This window comes from Podarcis pityusensis, assembly GCF_964106645.2.
Source record: "Podarcis pityusensis genome assembly, chromosome: 3".
NCBI lineage: Eukaryota > Metazoa > Chordata > Lepidosauria > Squamata > Lacertidae > Podarcis > Podarcis pityusensis.
Window position 1 is genome coordinate 92,733,626 of NC_138026.1, and position 26,872 is coordinate 92,760,497.

At 42.6% G+C, this 26,872-nt stretch overlaps 2 protein-coding genes across 2 annotated transcripts in view; one reads left to right on the forward strand and one right to left on the reverse strand.

The window, feature by feature from the left end:
* TP53BP2 (tumor protein p53 binding protein 2) overlaps positions 1–17,107 on the forward strand; it is a 48,955-nt gene extending 31,848 nt beyond the window's left edge. The window contains exons 10-18 of the mRNA XM_081000106.1: positions 505–633; positions 1,411–1,565; positions 3,112–3,595; positions 4,635–5,413; positions 8,746–8,883; positions 9,093–9,226; positions 9,973–10,139; positions 11,368–11,567; positions 16,308–17,107. Coding sequence (XP_080856232.1) covers positions 505–633; positions 1,411–1,565; positions 3,112–3,595; positions 4,635–5,413; positions 8,746–8,883; positions 9,093–9,226; positions 9,973–10,139; positions 11,368–11,567; positions 16,308–16,349 — 2,228 coding nt within the window. The 3' untranslated portion in view covers positions 16,350–17,107. The remainder of the gene's footprint in view (positions 1–504; positions 634–1,410; positions 1,566–3,111; positions 3,596–4,634; positions 5,414–8,745; positions 8,884–9,092; positions 9,227–9,972; positions 10,140–11,367; positions 11,568–16,307) is intronic.
* Positions 17,108–17,774: 667 nt separating this feature from the next.
* Positions 17,775–26,872, reverse strand: part of CAPN2 (calpain 2) — a 35,487-nt gene continuing 26,389 nt past the window's right edge. The window contains exons 13-21 of the mRNA XM_081000170.1: positions 25,878–25,914; positions 24,960–25,025; positions 24,723–24,780; positions 24,538–24,602; positions 23,117–23,185; positions 22,617–22,695; positions 21,718–21,834; positions 20,314–20,372; positions 17,775–18,994 (exon numbers count right to left, since the gene is read on the reverse strand). Of these exons, the coding sequence (XP_080856296.1) occupies positions 18,971–18,994; positions 20,314–20,372; positions 21,718–21,834; positions 22,617–22,695; positions 23,117–23,185; positions 24,538–24,602; positions 24,723–24,780; positions 24,960–25,025; positions 25,878–25,914 (574 nt within the window). The 3' untranslated portion in view covers positions 17,775–18,970. The remainder of the gene's footprint in view (positions 18,995–20,313; positions 20,373–21,717; positions 21,835–22,616; positions 22,696–23,116; positions 23,186–24,537; positions 24,603–24,722; positions 24,781–24,959; positions 25,026–25,877; positions 25,915–26,872) is intronic.

Sequence of the window (26,872 nt, forward strand, 5' to 3'; positions counted from 1 at the left end):
TGTTTTCACAGTTCTTTGGATATTGGAAATAATCCCCTGATTGTACACCACTGTGCCTGAATTGCTTCTAATAACGATACTCCTTTCAACAGCAGAGCCCAGTTAACACCAGAGAATCCTGATTTGTCAGTCTATATCTTTTGTATCTGGAACATAAATGTGATTCTTCTGTTCTTGAACTAGCATTATTTATTTTCCTCTACTGTCACTGTTTCTGGGGAAAATGCTAACTCAAATTGTGCTAATAATTTAATACTGTAACCGTAATTAACAAATGGGCAAAAGCTAATAGGTCCAGTGGAACATGTCTCCGGCCACACCTATTTCTGACTCCTTGAGTGCTTTTGCCTGGGTAGACTGGGTCATTGATATGTGATAATGCCTCTCGCTTGCCTGGATGAAGAGATAATGTGCATGTATGTGTAGTGTGCCTTGTATTCTGGAGAAGGGGTCCTGTCCCCCCATTTTCCTTCTCCTTATTTTCTCTGTTTCCTTTTACTCCAGGTACTACACCTGCTGGTTCAAAACCTCCACTCGCTATCAGTGACTGGAATAATGCGAGCGCTGGCCATGTTATCAGCCAAGGACTAACTTCCATGGTGACCAAAGCCAACAGTAGCAACGAAGTGCAAGGTAGGTCCGTTTTTATGGGTGTTTCTGCCTCTTTCCAAATTAAGCAGAGTATTTCTTTGTAACCCTAATGTTACATAGTGTACTTTAGAGATGATTAACTGCCTGTCACAAAGGTTATTTGCTCTTATTCTGGGTTGGGGTGGCTTCTCTCTCCCAGAATCTTGCTGGTGTGCTTAGTCCAGGGGTCAGCAAACTTTTTAAGCAGGGGGCTGGTCCACTGTCCCTCAGACCTTGTGGGGGGCCGGACTATATTTTGAAAAATAAATAAATAAATAAATTCATATGCCCCACAAATAACCCAGAGATGCATTTTAAATAAAAGCACACATTCTACTCATGTAAAAACACAGTGATTCCTGGACTGTCCGCAGGCCAGATTTAGAAGGCAATTGGGCCAGATCCGGCCCCTGGGCCTTAGTTTGCCTACCCATGAGTCAGCTCAGATGCTTCTCTTCATTTCAGTAGCTCAGGTGGTGGAATGGTTAACCTAATTTCCTAATGGAGCTGTGACAGTTCTCTGTTGATCCCTCTTCAGCTTAATGTTTTGACCCTTAAAGTTGTAACAGGGCTGCTTGCACAGATGGCACTGGCTTCCAACTGGTCTGCTTTATTCGTGGCTGATATTATTATATGACACACACCTGGTCCATTTCTTATGAGAAGACAAGTGTTACTTCATGCAGAATCTTTTTAGCTTTTTTAAAAAAAGGTTTTAGTTTTTTTCCAAAAGTATTACAAATGCTTACTTCAAATCTAACCTTCCTTTTGTCTTTTTAGTTGGTGAGGGAGATGTTCCTCTTAGAGAAAGGGAGAAAAAAGTACGCCCCTTTTCCATGTTTGATTCTGTTGACTCCAATGGAGCTGTTGGAGTGCCTACAACAGGTACACTGAGGAAAAACCAGAGCAGCGAAGACCTCCTGCGAGACGGCCAGGTATTTGGACGTCTAGTGCCTTTTGAGTTGCAGTCTGAATGTGCTCTCCAGGCATGCTTGAGAAGCGTCTAAATCCATGTGCTACTGTGAAGAGCGGTCATGAATTTATGCTAAACGTCTCAGTCTCTTGTTAGCTAGTATGAGCTGCTGGGCATAATTAGAAACTTGATTTTAGATAAGCCAAAGATTCAGTGGGTTTTTTTGGCATATAATAACCACTCCCTTCTGTTCTCAACCTGTAAAAACTAGGATTGATAACAACAACGAAAAAGGCTCCTTTACAGGCTGGCGGTTCCTTACATGATTGAGAAGGGAAATTGTACCACCTGTCTACAGGGGCAAGGGAGGGAAAGTAAATATTTAAAAGAAGATTGTAGAAATATGAGAGAACCCCAGTAGTGCAGTTAGGTAATTTTAGTCTCTGGACTTAATAGTCTTCACCGGGTGTATCACTTTTTATGGCAACGTGCATTTATTTTAATTAACAAATACCCCATAACACAGTTCTCCAGGCAGTGTGTTATCTGACCTGCTTCAAAATGAAGCATGTCATTTGAGGGGGGTTGCTCCTGGTTTTTTTTTTTTTTTGGTTTTTTTTTACTGTTCATTAAGGCCCTGGACATTTGCTAAAAGATCTTCCCTGATGGCGATTTGGGGCATCTCATTTTAGTCTTTGGGTGGAGCCGATGTCAGATGCTGCCTCTTACATATCTGCTACCAACTTCAGAACTGAGAAATAATTGGAAAGTTATCAAAAGTTATATTGGAAATGGGAAAGTTATACTGTGAAAGTGTACCTTCTTAAGCTATACAATTCATGTTCAGGATTAGAAGTTGGTAATCTTAATAATTATTCATAAAGGAAACAGTTTATAAGAAGTAAATAAGGAGGCCAGATACAGAAAGGAAGTCTTTTATTTTGTTGTTTGTATTGTTGTATGTTATGTTCACGTTTAACGAAGGTGGATTTGTGTATTAGGGGTGGGGGGCTTGTGTTGTAAATAAAATTCCAATAAAAATTTAAAAATAAAAAAGGAGGTAGTAATAACTTGGCGTAAGTAAAGGTAAAGTTACTCCTGACAGTTAGGTCCAGTCTCAGACGACTCTGGGGTTGTGCGCTCATTTCACTCTATAGGCCGAGGGAGCTGGCGTTTGTCCGCAGACAGTTTCCAGGTCATGTGGCCAGCATGACTAAGTCGCTTCTAGCATGACTAAGCCGCTTCTAGCGAAGCCAGAACAGTGCACGGAAATGCCATTTACCTTCCCGCCGGAGCGGTACCTATTTATCTACTTGCACTTGACGTGCTTTCGAACTGCTAGGTGGGCAGGAGCTGGGACCGAACAATGGGAGCTCACCCTGTCGCGGGGATTCGAACCGCCGACCTCCTGATCGGCAGGCCCTAGGCTCAGTGGTTTAGACCACAGCGCCACCCATGCAAACTCGTGTGTCTTTGATTTGCTGTTCTACAGCAGTTTGGCTTCTCCTTTGACCCCATCACTCTTAGAATAGATTTTCTATTTTCCTGACAATTGTTTTCTCTTACAGACTGGCACTAAAAATGTGGCAAAAGTGCCGCCACCTGTTCCCACCAAACCAAAACAGATAAACTTACCTTACTTTGGCCAAGCTGGCCAGCTGCCTTCTCCAGATGTTAAGCCTGATGGTAATATCCAGAAGCTGCCTCTGACAATTGCTGCTGCAGGAAACAAGCAGAAGCCACCAACCCAGCTAACTCCACCAGCATCTCAGCAGGCCCAGCAAAAGATCTGTGTGTCTCCAGGTGGCCTTCCTGCTAATCCGGACCTGACTCTTCTCAAGCAAGAGAGTCCTCCTGCGGCAGCTGTGAGGCCTTTCACCCCTCAGCCAGCCAAAGAGGCTCCCCCGCCACCTTTCCGAAAGCCGCAGACGGTTGCCGCAAGTTCAATCTATAGCATGTACACAAAGCAGCAGACTCCTGGGAAGAACTTCCAACAGGCAGTGCAGAGTGCACTGACAAGGGCACAGACCAGAGGACCCCATTTTCCAAGTGGTGAGCATTTGGTTTCACTTTGCTTTTCCAAAGCATGTCCTGCATTACCGAGGAAACTTAGATTCTTTAAAGGGGTGTTGGGCGGGGGGGGGGGGGGGAGGAAGAGGCCACAGGATGAGAAGTCACTGCGAACCCAAGTGAGAATTCAAAGAGCCAGTATGTCTTTAAATAACCTGTTCTAGTTACACCAGTTTGCTCATATTTTCGGTGGGATCTAGAACAAGTTAGTGGTGCTTAAGCTCCTGGGAAGATCAATATGGAAAGCTAGTAAAGTGGTAACGTAACATTTCCTTCCTGAAGGGTTTACTCCCCCTCCCCAATAACTATACAAATAAAATGTCCAAATTAAACTTATAACGTACGGCGCTTTCATATACGTTCATTCTGCTACAATAAGGTAATCAATATTGATGTGTTGCTTTTCATTTCATATTGATTACACAATATAACATAAAAAATGTCATTCCCTCTTAATACTCGAGTGGGGGGGTTTGTTTGTTTGTTTGAAAGATGTGTGCTGTCAGGTGCAGATCTGAGTGACCCCGTTTCTCCTAGAACTCTGCCGTGCAGCTCAGTGGGGGAGAAATAACTGCCCTTCCTACACTTGTATTGCTCAGATTCAGGGATTCCTGCCTTTTGAGCCTCTGTCAAAGAGCATTCTATAGTACTCTATAGTGTTCTATAGTGTTACATTGCTCTTCTCTTTAGGCCTAACACGACTCCAGCTGGAATTGGAACGCTGTTGCCCAGTGCTAGGTTTAGGACTGACCAAATAGTGATGCCTCAGAGTACAACGCTTTAGGCTGGGAGAGCACCATATTTTTGTTGCTGGTCCCCTACTTCTACATGCTTTTAATCATATTTATATGAAAAACCTTTTGGTCATATTAGCAATTTTGATACAAACACGCTGGATTTGTGTTGATAAGTCTCATGTTGAAAAGTCTCACCTGTGTAATGTTTGTGCTCGTCGGTTTTGCATTTCCCTGTTCTTCCTGCCAAACGATTTACGGCTTCCTTTTTCTGATTTGTTCCTCAGTGTATGGAAAGCCAGTTATTGCTGGAGCCGGTCCCCCAAATCAACAGCAGCAGGCTGAGAATATTTATTCAACTACTCAAGGCAAGCCAGGCAGTCCAGAACCTGAAATGGAGACTACAGCTTCAGCCAGTGAAAATAATGAAACAGAGCGTATTCCTCGTCCCCTCAGCCCAACAAAGCTGTTGCCTTTCTTGTCAAATCCTTACAGAAATCAAAGTGATGCAGATCTGGAAGCCCTTCGGAAGAAGCTATCCAACGCCCCAAGACCACTGAAGAAGCGTAGTTCTATTACTGAGCCAGAAGGTCCTAATGGCCCCAATATTCAAAAGCTCTTGTACCAGAGAACAACTCTGGCTGCTATGGAGACTATCTCTGCCCCATCCTACCCATCGAAGCAAACTTCCGTAGCTGCCGCTGAAAACTCAGCGGAAATCCCAAACCCTTATTTAAGCACAGAAGTGGCCAAAGAGTTAGTTCCTCCTTCACCTGAGCCAACTATTGCAGAAGAGGCAGAAACGCCAAATGCCGACCAGAACGCAGGGCCTCTTCCTCCGTCAGGCCTAGAGAGCGTTCCTGAGGGGATTTCTGACGACGTCGCCCTCGCTCCGCCTGAAATGGAAGAACCGAGTCTGGACGTTCCCTTGCCCATAGACATGTACATGGAGGAGTACCCGCCCTACCCACCGCCTCCCTACCCTTCAGGAGAACCAGAGAGTTTGGGAGAGGACTCGTTCAGCATGCAACCTCCCGAAGTCACGGGGCAGTTCTCTTTGCCACCTGTAAGTAAAAACAGTTCGTCTTGGTCGTTTTAGGCACTTAACACTGAGGTGGTATACAGTGGTGCCCCGCAAGACAAATGCCTCGCAAGATGGAAAACCCGCTAGACGAAAGGGTTTTCCGTTTTTGAGTTGCTTCGCAGGACGAATTTCCCTATGGGCTTGCTTTGCAAGACGAAAATGTCTTGCGAGTCTTGAGATTTTTTTCCCCGCTTCCCCCCCTTTATCTAAGCCGCTAAGCCTTTAATAGCCTTTTAGCAGCTAATCCGCTAAGCCGATAAGCCTTTAATAGCCGCTAAACCGCTAATAGCGCTAATCCGTTAAGCCGCTAATAGGGTTGCTTCGCAAGACAAAAAAACCGCTAGACGAAGACACTCGCGGAACGGATTAATTTCGTCTTGCGAGGCACCACTGTATTGTGATGCTTCTCTGTAGACCAGGTGACGCAGGTCTGATGATTGCCCACCACACATTGCCGTGAAGCATTATCTTTTAATTTCATTTGGTGGAAGCCCTGTTCCAACTCAAGTAAGGGAAAGATGTGCTTCGCTGTGTCCAGTGAATTGCTCTTCTTATTGCAGAACAAGTTTTAATTGTGATTCTTCGATACACCCACGGTAGAAGCTGCTTTATGTAGCATCTCCTCTTGAAGCAGGTGCTAGGTTAATAATATTGGATATCCTCAGTGATGTTTCTGGGTCATCTTGTTGGAAATGCAAGCTACTAGGGAATAGTAAAGGTGAGAACCCGAAAGCATGCAAATGAGCTTCTGCATTCCTGCCCCTTTTCTTGCCAGCTTGCACATGGCAAGACAGTTTGCTCCCTCAGAACCTTATTTGCTCCTGCATCCCACAATTATTTTTGCCACCTCTGTCTCTTTGGCTGAATATTTGACTATGTTCTGTTTGAGATTCGTTCTGGTATAGTCTTGTTAATGGCGTCCCTTCGTGTGTTACAAGAAGGTTGAAGCACAAAAATTTGTCATAGACCATTAGTTTGGAATGGGACGCGGCTGGTCCTGTGGGTTAAGCCACTTTGCCTAGGACTTGCTGATCAGAAGGTTGGAGGTTCGAATCCACGCAGCGGGGTGAGCTCCCGTTGCTCGGTCCCTGCTCCTTCCCACCTAGCAGTTCAAAAGCACGTCAAAGTGCAAGTAGATAAATAGGTATCGCTCCGGCGGGAAGGTAAACGGCATTTCTGTGCGCTGCTCCGGCTCGCCAGAAGCGGCTTAGTCATGCTGGCCACATGACCTGGAAACTGTACGCCGGCTCCCTCAGCCATTAAAGCGAGATGAGTGCCGCAACCCCAGAGTCGGTCACGACTGGACCTAATGGTCAGGGGTCCCTTTACGTTTTATTAGTTTGGAATAGAGGGGAAAGATCTCCAAATTCCACCTTGCTACACAGTTTTCATAGTCTAGGCTAGTTTGTTACCAGGGCCTGGACATACTGGACATTAATAATGCACTCCCAGAACGTGTTTTGCTTTGTGCCAGTTTTGAGTTGGTTGCCTGTGCAACTAGTATCTTGTGAAAGGAGGCATGGGTTGTTGGAATTCTAGCCATTAGGATGTTTCAAAGTTTGGCATTCTGTTGATTCTAGAGTAGTTGAAGAGAAGACGACATTGTGAGTCACGTCCTCCTCCCTTTTCACTATACGCTGATGTCAGATTTGTAATGTATTCAGGTGGCACATGCAGTGCTCATTGGCAGCTGTTGCCCCACCCTTTTCACACAATGTGCCTTTGTCACATATCCTGTCTGTGTGCGTCGTGCTCATACACAAGTCTCCGTTTCTTCTTCTTTACCCCACTTGGCATCTCCCACACTTTTGGGCCAGCTTCAACATTCAATCCTCCCACAGTTTTTGCCCTGCTGCTTTAAATCATCTAGCATGTTTTGGGACTGGATATAACTGCCCCTTGGAACTGCTATTTGAGCTGTGCCAGCATTATGTTAATAAGTAACCCGAGTCTAGCAATGTTGGTATTGACTGGTATTAATTGTGTACTTAAACACACACACACACACACACACACACACACACCAGTTTTTGCAAGAAAGTAGATTCTGCAAAGAAGAGAAGAGTCACCCTCCTCTCTCCTGTGGTGTGAATTGAACAAAAATAAACATGGTTCTTTTTTATCCTGACATTTAATAAAATTTACATATGCCTCTGAATAGTGTTTATTGCTGCTTCTCAACCAGCTGGGGATATCTGGTTACGAAATAAGTACTGAACACAGAAATCCTGAGTCCCTTCCAACTTTTTGGTTCTGTGATAGCGTGGCAGGATCTGAGCTGTATTTCAAGCAGCCAGGTCCCAATGGGCACAGGGTCTAAATCAGGGGTCAGCAAACTTTTTCAGCAGGGGGCCGGTCCACTGTCCCTCAGACCTTGTGGGAGGCTGGACTATATTTTGAAAAATAAATAAATAAATAAATTCATATGCCCCACAAATAACCCAGAGATGCATTTTAAATAAAAGGACACACTCTACTCATGTAAAAACACGCTGATTCCTGGACCATCTGTGGGCTGGATTTAGAAGGCGATTGGGCCGGATCCAGCCCCCGGGCCTTAGGTTGCCTACCCATTGTCTAAATGGATCCCTTGACTCTTCGCTTTCCACCTCAAACCACAGTCATTCTTCTTGGCCCCACTCCTTCAAACTAAAAGACATTTTGATGAATATGGCAAACTCCCTGTGGCCAAAGAAAAACATACATGGTAACTTTTTATTTGGCTTTGTTTGATTGTGTGTATTCACATCTTTATTCCTCTGCTTCTTCTCGGCACCCTTTGTACCTTGCTTCTGCTTTCCTCATTCCAGCCACAATCTGGCATATATCAGTTAGTAGAGCATAAGACTCCTCATCTCAGGGTTGTGGGTTCAAGCTCCATGTTGGGCAAAAGATTCCTTCATTTGCAGGGGGTTGGACTAGATGACCCTCATGGTCCCTTCCAGGTCTACAGTTCTATGATTATGGCAGCGACTCCCTATTGTTCACATTGCTGTGCCCCTCCCTTTCTCGAAACCACTTGTGTCTAGGACTCTAGGAGCACTGTTTGGACGTGGTTTACTGATAACAATGGTTACATTTGGGAAATATTTCCGAGGGTGGAGTATGCAAACTTCTTTTTATCCAATTGCGGCGTGTCTTTTTATCAAATTGAGATTTTCAGCACAATACTACTATTGTTTATTGTAAATCAAAGCTTTTAGATTCCCAAGGAGATGGAATTGTGCTAATTGTATCAGTTTTTAATCATTTTGCATTTTTTTCCCCATTGCAAAAAGCCCCTACAAACTATTTTGCCGTCTTTTCCTCTCCAGGGCAAGAGGACCAATTTGCGCAAAGTTGGCTCAGACAGGATTGCCCATGGAATGCGAGTGAAATTCAACCCCCTTGCTTTGCTTCTTGATTCCTCTCTTGAAGGAGAATTTGACCTTGTTCAGCGGATCATCTACGAGGTATGAATTCCATGTTTCCCCATATTGAGGGCTAAAGCTGCATGAATTATTGGTTACAGCCATTCAAGAAACCGTATAGGAGAGCTCCACGTTTGAACACTTTCAGATGGTAGTAGAGTTACACCAACAAACTGGGATGTATGAAAAGGCACTGGGATTAATGGAAATCTTAAACTTAGCACCCAGTGTCTCTTTTTCTCTCTCTACAGGTTGAAGATCCCAGCTTGCCCAATGATGAGGGCATCACTGCACTTCACAATGCTGTGTGTGCTGGCCATACAGAGATCGTGAAATTCCTGGTCCAGTTTGGTGTCAACGTAAATGCTGCAGATAGTGATGGATGGTAAGGACAACTTTTGGCTTCTTAACAGAGCATTCCAACCTGACGGTTCTTACGCTGTTCAGGTTAGCATTCAGATATGACAATCCCACTAATATTGCTGCTTTTCTTGTGTTTTTTGTTCCGTTTCCTGGAGGGGAGGAGTGGGCACCAGTCGGACAGAATAGTTGGTGGTCTGAACAGCTCTGGAATGAAGCTCTGGGTCAGACTTTTGTCTTCTGTCTAAACCAGTGTTTCCCCAACCCTTGGGTCTCCAGCTGTTTTTTCAGACTGCAATTCCCATCATCCCTGACTGCTGGTCTTGCTAGCCAGGGCTGATGGGAGTTGTAGTCCAAAAACAGCTGGAGACCCAAGGTTGGGGAAACACTGAAGGGATGTTTGGGATTATAGATGGCAAAAGTGTCTCTTCAAGTTGAAATTGGATATTATAGAATGAATGCGTGAAAGTGGGTGCCTATTTTGGACATTCGAGGTAGTTGTTGGTAAGAGGAAGTGATGAAGCTTATTGGTGGAGCATCTGTATTGCGTGCTGAAGGTTCAAGGCTCAATCTCTTGCATCTCCAGGTAGGGCTGAGAGAGAGAGCCATATTTGAAGCCCTGGAGAGCCTCTGCCTGTCAACATATATAACACTGAGCTGTCAGGAATTCCTCCCCCGCCACCAAGCTTTAATTTCCCTATTTTTCACATTTTAATAGTCGAAGGCAGTCAGAACATTCTGTCACTTTTGCTTCCTCCTTGCAATCCCCAGGACCCCACTGCACTGTGCAGCATCTTGCAATAACGTCCAAGTGTGCAAATTCTTAGTGGAATCGGGTGCTGCTGTTTTTGCCACAACCTACAGTGACCTGCAGACTGCGGCAGACAAGTGTGAAGAAATGGAAGAAGGCTACACGCAGTGCTCCCAGTTTCTTTATGGTATGTACTAGTGTGGCGTTCCAGTTAAGACTGTTGGATTAGAACTGCGGAGACCAGGGTTCAAATCTATACTCAGCTGTGGAGTTGACTGGCTTAGGGAAGGTCAAGATAAACAGAGGGATCTTCCTACTGTTGGTGAAAGCACTCCAAAGTAGGTGCATGGCTTTTTTCTTATGGAGAACGTTCCATAATAGTGGACATCACAACAGAAAAGTCCTTTCTCCAGATTCCCACTAATCTGGAATTGCTTTTATGTGGTTTTCCTCCATGGGTTTAGAAGCCAAAGAATAAGGATTGCTTCTGTTCCGATTTCTGGATCGATCAAGCATGTCAAGTCCCTGGCCTCTAGTAATGTAGTTTACCAAATATAACCTTAGTTGGTTAAAAACAAAACGAAACATTATTTGGTCCTCTTTTGTTTTCTCATAACTTCTCCATGGACAACAATTATTGGTCTCTTCTTTATTTTTTTAAGGTTACTACGTTTACTTTGGACAGTTTTTGGACACAATTTTTTACTTTGTAGAAGCAATAGCAACACAGATGGTGTGCTAATTGTTGCTGTTTTAGGAAGTCTTTTCACATGCTTTCCAGATAGGAGATCCCCCCCCCGCACTTTGTGTTTCTTTCTAGTTAGTGTATTGCTCCATTAATTGGTTGGGAACTCCCTACAGCCTTTTGGAAAAGCTCTATTAGGTTTACAACTAGCACAAAGATTAGAATGGTCTTACCTCTGTTTACAGTTAATGGAAAGACCACAGCAAACTGCAGTTCCCATAAAAAAAGGTACCCCTGCCCATACAGGCCAGTCTTGACAGACTCTAGGGTTGTGCGCTCATCTCACTCTAGAGGCCGGGAGCCAGCACTGTCCGCAGACACTTCCGGGTCACGTGGCCAGCGTGACGAAGCTGCTCTGGCGAACCGGCACCAGAGCAGCACACGGAAACACCATTTACCTTCCCGCTATAAAGCGGTACCTATTTATCTACTTGCACTTAAGGGTGCTTTCGAACTGCTAGGTGGGCAGGAGCTGGGACCGAACGACGGGAGCTCACCCCGCCGCGGGGATTCGAACCGCCGACCATGCGATCGGCAAGTCCTAGGCGCCGAGGTTTTACCCACAGCGCCACCCGCGTCCCTATTGGACGCAGTTCCCATATTGGAGTATTAAAATGAAGAAATGTTTTGTTACGAATCAGTTGCTTAGTACTCTCTTTCTGCATTGCAGGAGTGCAAGAGAAAATGGGAATAATGAACAAAGGAGTTGTGTATGCTCTCTGGGATTATGAAGCTCAGAACGATGATGAACTGTCCATGAAAGGAGGAGACTGCATGATGGTTCTTCGCCGGGAAGATGAAGAAGAAATAGAGTGGTGGTGGGCACAGCTAAACGACAAAGAAGGATATGTGCCACGTAATTTACTTGGGGTAAGTAAAAATTAGCATCAGAACCATTGCAAAGCATTTGTAACCATTACTTGCACCATTTGGCTTTATAACTCGTCTGCCTCTGTTTGTATCCACATAATAACCCTGTGAAGTAGGTTAGGATGTATCCTATAATGGCAGCAACACACTTGAATTATGATCTTCCAAGCTTCAGGACTTCAATACTGATGGACTCTTGATATCTTTTCACTAGGGTGTTATAGGCTGAGGGTATACTTCTCAATCTTTTTGAGCAAATGTCTGTTGTTTCTTGTGGTGCAAAAGTGCTCTGTAATTAGCCAGTAAAAGAAACAGGGCTTTTGGAAGGCTTCCTAGTCATGTGATCTTACCTAGAAAGTTTCCTTCCTGCTTCTTCTGCTTAAATCTTGGCATGCTTGCAGATTGAGGAGAGTTTTGCTTGTGTGTTTATACGGGGTTTTTTGTTTTTTTAAAAAGTGGCTTCCTTGTATTTTCTAATCATTTTGAGGACAAGTAAAAGTTTCTTAACAAGTTACAAGTTATTCTTTACAGGGAGAACTGTGTTTTGAGTTCTTTTCTTTTCTTCAATTTGCTGCCCTTGCAGCAATGTGGCAAATCTCTTTGGACTATATTTTCAATTTATATCATTCTGTGCCTCCACAATACAGTAAAACAGTAGCAGATGGACTTTGGCATCACTTTATTTCTAAGTCGTCTCTTTGTTAATCTTTTTATACATGTCTAGTATCTCTGGTCTGGCAGATAATCCGTCAGTGCTGGTAGGGTCTTAACTTGTCTTGGTTTCAGCTGATTGATATTTGATTCCTGGCAGTGCTACATCCTCAAAACAGATAATTCATGTGTTCACAAACCTGAACATTTTCAAAAGCCAGCTTTGAAGGATTGGAATCCTTGTTCTTTCAAAATCAGCTTTATAAACTGAATCTCTTCTCATCCTTGTATTTGTCAGAAATATTGCTCTGCTGGTGCTTATCTGTGCTTAAAATGACTTGCACCAAACGTATCTTTAGAACTCTTGAGAACAGTCTTCAAACACTATTTCCCCCCCTTCAAACAACTCTTTCTAATATTGTGCAGATAACATGTTAGTATTTTTATAAAATATTTTGACATTCTTGTTTTTCCAACCCATAGTCCTCCCTGGTTAAGCCTTTTGCCTCATTACTGATTGATAATTTAATAATTCAGTATGCCTTTTTCACATCGGACAGTGATCTGCTACTTTTAGCGTTGACTGTCACATCAAGAGTTAGAAATTATCCTGTAATACTGTTTTTTGAGGTTATTGCTAGATTAGGGAAGCAAACACTCCATAAAGCATCGTAATAATGAATTATGGCTGCTGGATGAAGGCCATTGAAGTAGGGGTGTATTTATAGCAGTGTTTCCCCTGGGCAGAAGAGACCTGCTGCTCCCACCATTTTTCTCCATGCCAAGACAGGTGAGGGAGGAGGCTCAGGTGAGGGAAGGTTTGCTGTATATTGCAGGGCTGCCTCCTGATTCTGTAGCTGTCTCTTCAGTAGCTGCTGCCCAGGCATCTTGCTCACATCCAAGCCAGTCTACCAGCCATCCCTGCACTGCTGGTTGCAGCCTTTTTCTCTCCCCGGTTCAGGGCAAGGAAGGAGATCCTACCACCCTAGACTCTATCTATCCTAATGGTGGCAGTGGGGCGACTCAAAGTAAAATAAACCAAACATGGCAAGGAGACTGGAGCTCACATGTCAACCTGCCCAGACTGGAGCCCTAGTGCATGCTCATTGGCCAGAAAAACACCGCCAACCAGCCAATCGGATGGGGATTCTGTTCACCATCATCACCACCACCTCCTTCTCCCCATACAGTTTTATTCCCTTTTCTGTGCCAGCAAAAAAAGCAAAAGTCCTCTTGCACCATCTGAAAGGAGGCTACTAATCCCCACAGTGCCCCAGAATGCTTGTTGCTGCCTGTCCCCATTGGCTGCCCTGGGGAGCTGCCCAGTTTGCCCTCCTGTTAATATATCTCTGCATAGCAGCACTGCTGTTTTTTGTGCTATAGCAATAGACCAAAACAAAGTAAGGCACAAGGAACCCCTGCAAAAAACCAAACAAGCTTTAAAATAAGAAATGGGTTATGCCCATTTTAATGCACTGTCTACTAAAGCAGTGGTTGACAGCTGAAAGTGGCCTGCAAATGAGTCTCTTGCTGTTGTATATCAGTTTATGCTTCTAGAATGATTGTCCAGGGCTAAAAGTCTCAAAACACTTCGCTTAAGATCTCTGCAGATAAGTGGAAGTGCCAGGCTGTACCAATCGTGTGTTTTTTTTAAATAAGCGCGCTGCCGCTAAGTTTTCGGGTCTTACAGTTAGCACATGATCTGCTCTTAGAGGGCTTGCCAGCCAAGCTACTTGTCCATCACAGCATTAAGGTGTGGGATTTTGCTCTGAGATCACAATACATTTGCTACTCCCAGCCCAACTGTGTAACATTTTGGTTCCAGCCGTAGAGCTCCAAGATACTAAACTAGTTTGGTATTTGAATGTCAGCTTTGCTTTAGTGCTTCCACTCATTGTTGAGCATTCTTAGTAAAATGCTCTAGCCATTTTCATGAAATGATTGATATTCTTGAGATGTTGAGTGACATTCACTTCAAGATACTTAGCCAACAGGAGGATAGCAGTTTTATTGTATCTTTTTGGGATTTCTCATAACTACTTTCCCATTTGATGCTGATACGCATTTCCAGAGTCCAGGTAAGCATGCCCTACAATCAGAGCAACTTAATAGACATGCCTGGAAATGTCCTTCTCTGCAAATGGAGGGTAAAAGGTAATTGCATCTAATTGGTTTTGCCTGTGGCGTTTCTCCTGTGATTTCAGCAGACCTCAGCTCCTGAGGAAGAAACTTTTTTTCTGCATGGAGAATATGCGGGAAGCAAAGGAGATGTGGTTTCTTAAATTTCCCTTTGGGCTTGTGTCAAAGACATCAGCTTTCACCTTTTACAAAAACCTGTCACAAGGCAAAAACATACTCCAGTCTCCCAGATTCTCTGCAGATGAAGTGCTTAGCTCCTAAGGCAAACCAAAATTGTGCACTTCTGAGTGTGTTCAAGGAGTCTGTCCCATGTACCAAGGACCAAAACAGGGGGGTAAGCAGCCAATTTTGGACAGTATCTAACTTACACATCCTGTCAGCACAAGGATTTGCGCTTCTGCAGTGTACCCTTCCCCTCTGTTTTAGGGGTTTCTCCAACTGTCTGGAGCAGATTTGGGATGCATGTGGGAAATTTGGCTGCGCAAATGTAAATCCGTGTGCTGATGGGACATGTTATTTGGGTACTGTTCATTGTTGTTAGTATGGACTGTTCAACCCCACTTGGATCAGTTGGCTCCAAGGTGGTCCAAATGAAATAAAAGGGACTGTGTGCAAGAGAACTTGATGTACAGTGGTACCTCGGGTTAAGTACTTAATTTGTTCTGGAGGTCCATTCTTAACCTGAAACTGTTCTTAACCTGAAGCACCACTTTAGCTAATGGGGCCTCCTGCTGCCGCCGTGCCACGACTTCTGTTCTCATCCTGAAGCAAAGTTCTTAACCTGAGGTAATATTTCTGGGTTAGCGGAGTCTGTAACCTGAAGCGTATGCAACCCGAGGTACCACTGTATAACTATTTATTGCATCATCAGTACTCATAGTGCTTTGCAGAGTACAAGAAGGCAGATCTCTGCCCAGAGCACAGGGTCAAGAAGAAGAGGAGTGCATAAGCAAGAAAAGGGTATGCAGCTTCCCACTAGCAGAGCACCTCTTGCCTTGAGGTGGTTTAATAAAGAATTTTCTTAAGGGAAGGGCAAGCCCTGCTATGTAAAGAGGCTGGTCAGATCAAGGCATGACACATGGCAAACTAACACCCACTTCCCTGCAAAGAATAAGAAAGTGGGCAAAGACCAAGGTGGCCGTGGGAGAATGCATGTTGCCTCGCCTTGTACCTGCCACCCTGTTCCATTCAGAGCAGTTTCAAAAGTCAGTACGGCAACTTTTTTGGTATGCAGCCCTGCAGCAAAGAGGATTTCCCTCTCCCTCCTCCTGTGGAGGAATATAAATAGCCAGGAGTGCTGCCAAGCCCAGCTGCTCCCTTCTTTTCCCTCGGTCACTAAAGAAGGTGGTCGAGAGGTAGCAGGCCTAAGATGTAGACACGGTTGCCAAGGGCCGCCCAAAAAGGCCTCATGGGCCGCATGCAGCCCTTGAGTTGTGTGTTGGACCACCCTGATATGAAGCATTGCTTCTGCTATTCATACCCACTTGGCTGCGGCTAGCAATTGATGCAGGCCTGTAGGATGTGAAGGTTCCCTGGAGTTGGCAGCAATTTTAAAAAAGTGAATTGGTAGACCAGTAGGAATTGCTATGGCAACGTATGTGTTTTTACAAAATATAAATTGCACAGTAAAATAGGCACAGATCCTGCTGATCTATTCCTTTTCATACAGGTAACTCACGAGTTAACGTGCATTTAACTTGTATGCATTCATCTTTATATGCTTGGCAATGAGAAATAAAAAGGGGCTGGGAAGCGTTTGTGGCGGGAAAGACTTTGGCAATCCCACCCACCACTGAGCTCCATGTGTTTTGACTCTATGTGATGTTGGCTTTATGTGCTATCCCTGGAATGTAAACCCAGCATAAGTTGAGAGTCACCTGTATTAAGGATTTGTTAAGCACGTCTTACGTACCTTGAATTGCTTATTTTATTCTCTTTCTCCCTCCCCAGCTCTACCCAAGGATTAAGCCAAGGCAAAGAAGCTTGGCGTGAAAACATTTTGAACCGATTTTATGAAGTACCAACCGCAGGACAAGTTTATCCTTCTTACGGAAAAGAATGCATTCTTTGTGGGTTTGCGCCAATCTCGGGAGACATTTCTATTTACAGTGTGATATGAAAGCAATACTGAGTGTGCTTTGAAAACAGATGAAGGATAGAGTCCATTCACAAGTGGCGGAAGACATTCCCCAATCTGGAATGCGACTTTCAAGCAAATGGATTTAGCTCCATTTAGGGAAACTAAGCCCTATTGGTCAGTCACTGCCCTTTTTGCCTCTGCAGGTGGCTCCCCCCCCCCCCCAATGCTAATGTACCAGCAAGAACCAATCATTGCTCATCTAGACAGTTATTCTCTTGCTCCTCTGGTTCCCTTCTCTAAAAAAGGGCCCAGTGCAAGTTAACCAAGCTTTTCGTACAGAAACAAATAATGAACATTCTGCTTACGGAATGTATTTTAGTAGCCGAGTTAATGGTGTGAAAATGACATAATGCATCTTAATAAATAAGGAACCTAAATTCAGTTTTGAGCAATAACTTTCAAGGGCAGTAGCATTTTAGGATTTCCAAAGTATTTGAAATGTGTTATACTGCAAGTAATGTAGTTTCTATAGTGTTTTTTTAAATAAATCTTGTCTGTGTTTTGTAACTTGAGCGTTCGATATAGAAAACCTGTGTACTCTACATCTCACAAATTTTGTTATAACTATCTTTTTATTCTTAACTGTGATTAAATTTTTGCTTCAGAAATACCAATTTGTCTGGTGTCAGCTTTTAACACTCGGCTTCACAAGGCTTCTGTCATTGAGCTGCCCTCCATGTGCTGACAGGGGCACATGAAAGAGAGACTACAGTTCGTGACTCCTTTATATAGTCAGCATTCTGTGGTTATTAGGTTTGGAAGATGTTCTCTCTGACCTGCAATTTCTATAAATTGCACTGCGCCTCGTATCTAAGCCATGTTGGTTTATCCCAAATTGACTAGTTTACACTGCTAACATTGAGATTTTTTAAAATATGTTTACAAAGAAAACCCCTTGTATCAAAATTGTTTACTTGTATTGGCAATAACCTGCCTGCTTGAATGATGATCTTCCAAGCTTCAGGACTCGATAACTACAATATTGATGGCCTCTTGATAGCTTTTCACTAGGGTGTTATATAGGCTGTGAGGGTATTGTGCTGACTCCTCAGTCTTGTTTAGCAAACTTCTACTTCTTCTTGGTGTTCAAAAGTGCTCAGTTAATTACCCAGTAAAAGAAACCAGGTTTTTGGAAGGCTTCCTAATCATATGATCTTACCCAGAAAGTTTTCTTCCTGCTGCTTCTGCTTAAATCTTGGCATGCCTGCAGATTGAGGGGAGATCTGCTGTGCGTGTACATTGCATTTTTAAAGTGAGTTTCTCTTCTGGAGCACAAATTACTTTAGAAATTATTTGATTTACAAATTGGAAAACCAAACACGTTCTTGCGTGTCTTTTCAAAACTGATTGTGGCATGTTAACAATTTTGTTAGCGGAACAACACATTGGATTAACAGCAAATTGAACAGGTCAGCTGCCCTCTGTAAATCCATACCTTGGATATGGCCTTTGCCTTGGTATGTGATGTGTGAACCCTCTAGCATTTGTAAGAACGCTATCAAATCTTGAAAATATCATGCGCCATACTTTTCTGAAATGGCTGATTTATCACTGTCTACACATTACAGCAGTAGACACCTTGATGCTATGTAATCCTAAGGAATTTACACAATTCTCAGCAGTTTAAATGTTGCTAGTGGACTTTATAATTACCTTTTAAAATTCCCATGTATTAGGGGAATGTAAGCATCTTTCAGTCAATAGTTCATTTAGTTGTAGTATGCATAAGGGAAGCATACATTTTATTATGATGATTTTCTGAATGGCTGCTGATATGGATCCAACTGGTAGCAAATTTGCTCATGGTGATCAAGTGCAGACTTCTTGATTTCATTAAAGCTATGAAGATGTATTGCTGATCAAACCAAGAATATTGTTACTTCACTTAAGAACCATCATTCCACATTTTCTTTTTAAAAGAAGTTTGGGATTTAAATATCATCTGGTGAAAACTAAAGGTTGGTATAATGCATGTAATATTTGGCATGAAACTGATTTTAGTTGATTAGTTCAAGTAGCATTCTTAAATACTGTACTTGGGCTTGGAAAGTGAAGTTGATGGTGTAAGTTTATTGCTCAGCATCTTGAGGATGCATCTTCAGATGTTTAGGTTCTTATAATTCTGAATAATTGTAGGCTGAATGACGAATGCTCCATGTTGCCATTTAAAAGAAGACCGCTACTCATCAGCTTTCATTTAAAACTAACTTCTTGAAATTAGCAAACTTAAGCAAATTAGCTCAAGCAAATAAAATAGAATTACATAAAAAGTTAAAAGCTTGTATACAGAAGCTACCAAGGTAAGTAACTTCCACGGTGTGCTCATTTTGCTTTTTCAATATTCTTCTCTTGCTTAGCAGCTTGATTCATAAATATAAGATATGCAATAGCTTTTTTCTTTTAACGCTCCATTTTGGTCTTGGATTGATGTTCACGTTCCTAGGAGAATCATCAGCTGAGGCTCATGGCTTCTTCATATGATAGTAAAACACACCCACTATGGGACAGAAGGAAAAACATGTTACAAACAAGTGTCCCTCCGCCCTCTTGGAATATATTCCGTGAAGCTAGACCAAATTTAGTATGTGTTTCGTAAAAGGAAGTTATCTATCCGCAAAAAGCACTTGAGGCTAAAAGAGGAAATGAAATTCACTCTATAGAAGAAGTTGTTGGCAGCTTCGCTTCTGAGAATGAAAGAATGAAAGAAAAGAATGAACACTAATCCCTCTTGGTGTTTTATTCCTATGTAATGAGGACTGCTAACTTTACAATATATCAGATGACACTGGCTGTGGTGTTATCCTGCCAAAAGGCTACATGTTGCTCAGTTCACACACAGTTTTGGAATTGTTAGCCTGCTCCCAGATATAGTGGATAATGAAAAATATATCAGGAGTAGGAAATGTACTACTGCACCCCTAAAATGATTAATAAATGAGCTGCAAATCTGCCAGCATATGAGTGACTTCTGCCATTAGGTTGCTTGTTCAGACACAGAGAAAGCATTAAATCTGGCTGAGGCAGCTCTGCAATGGACTCAGTAATTTTATGTATCTGGTCCATGTATGTTCACATGCTGCTTCTATATGATCAAAGGGAAAACGCAAGATGGAGAACGTTTGCATGTAAGCTATATACTGCTGTTCCTGCCTGTGTGAGTCGGCTGAAGTCCCGGATTGTTTTTCCCTTGGTGCATCTGCAGAAGTACACACAGGAAGCGCTTGTAAAAGCCAGTTCACGTGCTTTTGTCTTCAGAGATGCAGGGGCACCATTTTTCATCTGCCACATTATATGTTTCAGGAGGAAGTACATATAAAGCAGCAGTACACAAATTCCACCAGTGTACTTATTCTACATACATCTGACCAAGGGTGATGGTGTGTTAGTGCTTCATACATCACTTCAAACCTGCAAGGGTGTTCTGTATGCAAAACGAGGTTGAAGGAGTGTGTACCCTGGCCCAAGGCTCATTGGTGCCTGTTCATGCCCCTGATTATATTGAACCAGCAGTTCAATAGTTGCAGGAAAATCTTAAACCTTGTGCAAAATCTACTGCCCTGTGCTTTTGAGAACACAAACATCACTTTCTTTCCAAGTGATCATTAGCTCTGGGTGAAAATGTATTCCTCTCTGCTGGATGTTCCTGGAAATTTGGTAAAAAAAAAATAAAAAGTATCTAGTGTCTAGCCTGTATGCCAAATGCTGTACATATCTAGATTGCAAATTGCAAACAAAAGCTTTGCAGTTCTTCCTCTGAAGTGACTCTAGCCTCTGCTAGAATTGTGCTTTTGGATCTTGATAGGAGGAATAACTTACAGTGACAAGATTCATCTGTATCGTTCCTGTTTTCTCAGTATCCAGTTTCTTAAATATCTCTGCATAGAGAGGAGAGAGAAAGAAGAGCAGAGTATTAATAACAAAGTGGAGGCTTCCCGGAAAAGACAAAGCAGCAGTGAAAGGTTTCAGCATGAGAAATAAGGGTGAAAGCTGCAAGTTCATAATAATAATAATAATAATAATAATAATAATAATAAAGACTTAAATTATTTCATACTAAAAAGCATTCATTCTCAGAGGATCACAATATATACTTGAAGGCTGACTACTGTAGCTTTGCATTTTTCTTTTTTTAAATGAAGAGCCATATGGTTTTTAGTGAAGGATTTGATTTTTTTTTTGCTTTTCTCGTTCCTACCATTGGCATATGGATTATTTCATCTTGAACTCGTTCTCACACCTTAAGATGCAATTAAATTGTCTGAGCAGTCCATTCATCTGGCTTCCCTGCAGTGAGAAGGGTAATGATGGTACCTCCCTTCCTGCTTGTGCCTCTGCACTACAGCAAACAACTGGGAACATAATTTGGCCATGTGGAAGAAGACCTACTTCTTTCCACGCCAACAACCCCCCTCCCAAAAGCCAGCCATGTGGCTGGAAGAAGCTGCAGTATGGCCTCCTCCCATGTGGGCCCATATCATCTGTCATTACTGAAGCCGTGTTGGGCAAGCATTTATTCTATATATTTTTTCATTGCTAATGTTTTTGTTAAAACGCTTTGAGACGTTTCATAGGAAGTGACTCATAACGGAAGAAAATAAAATAAGTGCCTTGTGTGCTGCCAAAAATACATTCAGAAGGTGACTAATTTAGCTTTTCCTGCAGGGGAGTGTTGTAATGGCAGACATTACAACAGCATCATAGAGCTGCCAGCACAGGTGAGGTGTTTTGTTTTGTTTTGTTTTGTTTTGTTTTGGCAGCCACTGCTTTGCCAATGGGATTTGAACTACACCTTCAACCTGCATGTATAAGTTGATATGGGAAGAGCTCAATCTTGGACTAGGACTGTGGAAAAAAATGTCTAAGCTGCTTGACATGGACTCTGCACTGAATGAAATTGCAGCCAACCTGATGTGTGCTACTATATGTAACGTACAAAAACCTTACTGCACCCATAAGCATTATGCCATCAGGCATAGATTATTATTAAACACGTACAGCACTATACAGATATTTAAAGATAGAACTGTCCACAGGCTCAAAGTGAATAGACTACAGCGAAGGAAGAAGAAACCACAGCAACTTGCTGTGCAGAAACACAGGACCAACCCCCCCCCCACCGAACCTCTGGAAATACAGTAAGTTTTTTTTAAAAAAATCCATAACATGGTTTTAGGATGGAGATCTTAATATAAATGGATGCTGCGGCTGTGAGATACTCACTGAACAAAGTTTCCAGTCGAATCAGGCATCGAACGAAATTGTCGAAATCGATTATCAGCTGCTCATCAGCAAAACGAGCCACGATGACTTGGTGCAACTGGCAATCCAGCTTAAAACCTACAGGACAAGGAAGCAGAATCTCATGGGCCCAGGTGCGTTCTCGGGTAGTGTGACCAAACACATGGTAGGGGTTGCCAACCATTTTGTATTTTAGAAAACCCTGATCAAGTAAACATAAGGTTTGTGCACTGGAAGCTACATATCTTAGCTGGTTGTTGTTGGTTTTTAAATTGGCTATGCTGTCTCCAGGATGATGAGCGGAAATGTGTGCCTGCTCCCTGAATAAGGCCAATTTTCTGTTAATAAGCCTATCGCTGTATAAAGCCCAAGCTGCCTTTGTTTAAGATGACTGTACAAGAAGGAAAACGTGACTCATGATTTGTTAGCCTGCCTCTTATACAAACAAGCAAGCAGGCACACCCCAGCAGAAATGGTTTGGTTTCTTTCATGTGACAATAATAGCTTTTTAGCACACCGTGTGTCCCTCTATGCACAGGTTGCAAGAAAAAAGAAATCGGATAAAATTGCTAGAAATTGGTGATTCGGAGCTTTAGTCTGAACTCAAGCTGGATTTGAGTTTGTTGGAATCTCTGCTAACTTCTCTCTCTTACGTAAGGATGTCGGCAAACTGGATTTTAAAAGGGCAAAATCGAGCTGTCAGAGATGCGCAAGGGAAACCGTTTCAATTCTCAGGAACTTGGCAATGTCTTTGCAGATTTTTCTATTACGGTTACATGTTTTGTATTATCTTAGTCATACTATTGCTTAATGTAAGTTTGTTATGGCCTTTGGATAGAACAATAAACTTATGAACTTTACTGTAACTGTATAAGAGGTACCTGCTGCTTCTAAGGCTTTCCGCATCTCATAGGAGTTCATGGTTCCAGAGCGGTCGACATCCATGTCCCTATAAATTTTCTGCAGAACACAAAACCCAGAGTTAGAGGCCTGACAGCACTTCAAAGCAGAGCAATCTTTCTACAAAACAATCTCTGTGCTTCGCAATGATGCCATAAAATGCTCCTTCCATTGCTTTAATCTATTCCCATTTTTGCGGGGGTTTTTCTGGGATGAATTTAAAGAGCTATGCCTGTCTTTCTTAAAGTTACTCTTGCGCTCCATAAACTTGACCTAATAATAGTGTCATAACTGAGCACTGCTACTGCTAATGGTGCATTTATACACCCTGATAGCAGTAACCACTACAAGGCCACTGTTCATACATATCTGCGCTAACAGGTCCCAGGAAGGTTAACACACTTCCACAGTCTTAGATGCCAAAGTATGTTTTAGGTAACAGAAGTCTCCCACACGTCTTCATTTAAAGATGTCTTCTTACCTGGTATTTCTGAATCTTTGTCCAAAGTACATTAAATTCCTTCAGTCCCAGCTTACCGCTACCATCAGTCTGTTTTTAGTTAGGGATATTTCGATTTCACAAAGCAAACCTAATTGCTCCCCCCCCTTTTTTAAAACAGTGGTCCCATTCTAGATTCCTTTTCCTATGTACTGGTAAACTCCCTGATGTATTTTACATGTTTAAAAAGCAACCAGCATCAAAACTTGATTAGAACTCCAAATTCCCTGACACCTACCAGATTATCAGGCGTATTGTGAATACCCCTAGGTTGCCTCCATGGCAAAGAGTGTTTATGATCTGCTTCAGCTGGTGAGTCAACGGTGCAGTTTCCTGGACAAGGATAGCTTTGCCACTGTGACTCACATGTGGGTAACCTCATGCTTATAAAATACTGCAATGTGCTCTGTGTGGGGCTTCCCTTATAGCTGGTTCAGAGGCTGCCGCTGGAGCAGAATGCCATGGGCACAGTAGTGCCCCTTAGTTGGTACATATCACACCAGTACTGAGGGACCTGTAATGGCTGCTTATTAGTTACTGAGCCAGTTTTAAGGCATTCTAGCTTTCATATGAAGCCCTAAGCTACTCTGGGCCCAGGTTACCCAGCGAGGACATTGACCTCAACAAATGGAACTCTTGCCACAGTATGATGATTATTGACTTATGGTGATATAGCGGTGGGCTTTTTCACTAGCAGCACCAGTGACATGGAACGTATTCCCTGTTGAAATGTAAGAGGCTCTTTTGTACTGGCATCCTGCCTTTGAAGGATTTACAGAGGGACATCTCTGTCATTATTTCTCAATCAGAGTCTCCTGCTTTTATCACTTTATTGTTTTAATGGCACTGTCTTATTGTGTATAAGGCTATTTATAGTTTAACAGTTTGTATATCTTGTGTTATATATACATACATATAGAAAGAAAGAACCTATTTTGGCATGTAGCAGTATATAAATTAATAACTGATTATGACACTATGTATACGGGCTACTTCATATCAACGCTACACCTAGGTCAATATTGTCTCTTCTGACCAGCAGTGCATCTTCAAGGTATCAGCTGAAGGTATGATGTTAACTCTGGTACAGGTGTATTGCCTGCATACAAAACTCGTGTCCCAGCACTGATCCATATAAAGCCCCTTCAGATATTAGATATCTGCTAAAATGCTGCAGTTGTGAATGAATCAGATTCTCTCCCCTCCCCCAATAAAGCATTTCCCATTCTCTCCCTTAGGTGGGTGGGAACATGTATCTCATAACTATAAGGTGTTTCATCAAATCAAAGGGAATGTTGACAAAGTATGTCACAGTTAGGTCTTAAAAAACCAAAAACCACTCCCTTCCCTATTATGTTGGCCCTGTAAGCAGAAAGCCTGTAGATTTGGAAGAAGAAGGATACGTCTAATAGATCAACCATTATTTTGCATGTTTCAATGCTGAAGCCATCTGATTTAATATCTTGGCCTGCAAAGAAAAACAACACACTTATTACACACAAACAATGTACTCTTTCTGTTTTCAGCATTCACGTTTGATTTTGTGGGGAACTGTGGATGTTCACAGGACTGCGAGAGAAGAACTTACGTTTTGCCATGACTTTTTTCAGAATGTTGCACAATTCAAAAGCAGAGATCTCAGCATCCTGTGGGCAATGAAGGAACAACCACAATGGCTTACTTTAAATGATCACCTCTACTATCACTGTGAATCAGCATGTTTTCCCAGATCTAGTTCTGCATTTTCGAATTCTGGCTCTTGGAGATGGTGCATTTTGTAAAAGAGCCACGGGCCCCCAGCCTGATGGAAAACTAAGCTACTCACCTCTCCAGCTAATTGCCTAAATAGTTTCTTAAAACTGGGTTCAATTTCATCTTCTGTGAGTTCTTTCTAGAAAAATGAATGGCAGGGGAAACATCAGCAGAGGTCTCTGACCCAGTAACCGTCAAATATTTAAGCAAACAGATTCCTCTTCTAGGGCTATATTAAATATATACATAGTTATGTGTGTATATACATATCCTTTTGCTAGGGCAACGAATTAAAATTTAATTTTCACTCTCAATGACTGGTTCGAATTCTGTTCAGATTGAATAATGCATAAACCCTCCAGAGAATCTCAGGTTGCTTTTTTTCATACCGCAGCGTTAAAGATGACAAACTGTTCAAGATAAGAAACCCATTTTACTATTTGCAATGAAGTACAGAAAAGCCTATCAAATCCAATGTCAGAAATGTGTGCATAGAGGGCAATGCTCCAGTATGGGTTTTTTTAAAAAAGATGTTAACATTTTAACCTCAGTACTGAAAAATAAAAGTATAAGAAGGAAGCCCTAATTGTGATAAGATGTACGAACAGCCGTACATTTAATGGTACATTAAACCTGTGAATCAGGACTGGCAACACAGTGTGTATCTCTCTGTATAGGCAGGATTAACCCTTTCTCCCAGCTCTGCTGTTCTAGCCAAAAACAGACACTCCACCCCACCGGCAACCCTGCAGACCTGGGTTTCTTTGTAAGTTAGCAAGCTCCAAAATTCAGGGCCCTCAACAGCAACAACTGTCTTCTATGAGTCAATAGGTTAATGATGGCATAATCACTCCTAAAAGTTTTGTGCATCTTCTACAATCGCTCAGAACCCCCCCCCCCCCAGCAACCCTGGAAAGCAAGCGCATGTTCTCTCTTTTGCCTGTAGCACTTTGCCATCAGCAAAAACAAGTTTTCATATTAGGCAGCATACCTCTTCAATATTGGCTTCAATTTCATCATCAACAACTCTAAAAATGAGCAGAGGAATGGCTGTTAGTTTTATTTCATGCAAGCAGACTTAGATTGACATTTGAACTTCTAAAGAAGTGTTGGGGGGAATCTAGGAGTTGGAATTCAGCAACATCCGGAGACCCATAGTTTTCCTACCCTATTCTAAAGGTTCCCTGGGTATTTAATATTTGGAAAAGTTTCTCTCTGCAGCTGCTACAGGTTTTGTAACATTCAGGTATACCCAAATGAAGCAGATCATTGGAAACTTAGGGATCATTTTTTGTGCACATTACACAGAATTAATTTTTTTGAGTGAGGGCCTAAGGCAGAGGCAAGGAACCTGTGGCCCACCAGAGATTGCTGAACTACAACTCCCATCATTCCTCACCACTGGCTATGCTGGCTGGGGCTGATGGGAGTTTGAGGCCAACAACATCTGGGAAGGCCTCATCCCTGGCCTAGGTGGGCAGTAGGTATTTTACCTTCAACTTCACTGAGTAGCATTTTAAGTGAAATCATTTACAATGTGCACACCTCTTCTCGGCACTGACAGCGATGGGAAGGAGAAGGGGAAAGCGAATGGGGTGATGGAGGGTTGTGAAGGCAACAACACGCACCAAACTTTCCATGAGTTCCTGATGCATTGAAGTAGGCCCAAGAGGCAAGAAAAACAACTTGAGAATTATCCACAGACGAAATGCATATAACACAGCCACTCTTATGACTTGTCTGGACAGATGTTTGAAAAAACCCTAAGACTACTTACATTATACTGAAAGACAAAAGGATGGATGTAGCACCAAAATCTTATGCTGTGCAACTGTGATAAAACATGGTTTTAAGGTTCTTTCACATATGCCTGTGGATTTGTAGCCCTCTGTTCCCAGAAACATGGTCTGATGAAAGAGAGGGCGTACTAGGGAGCTTACTCCAAATCACACACTCACACAGTGGGTTCAAGTTCTGCCTCTCTCT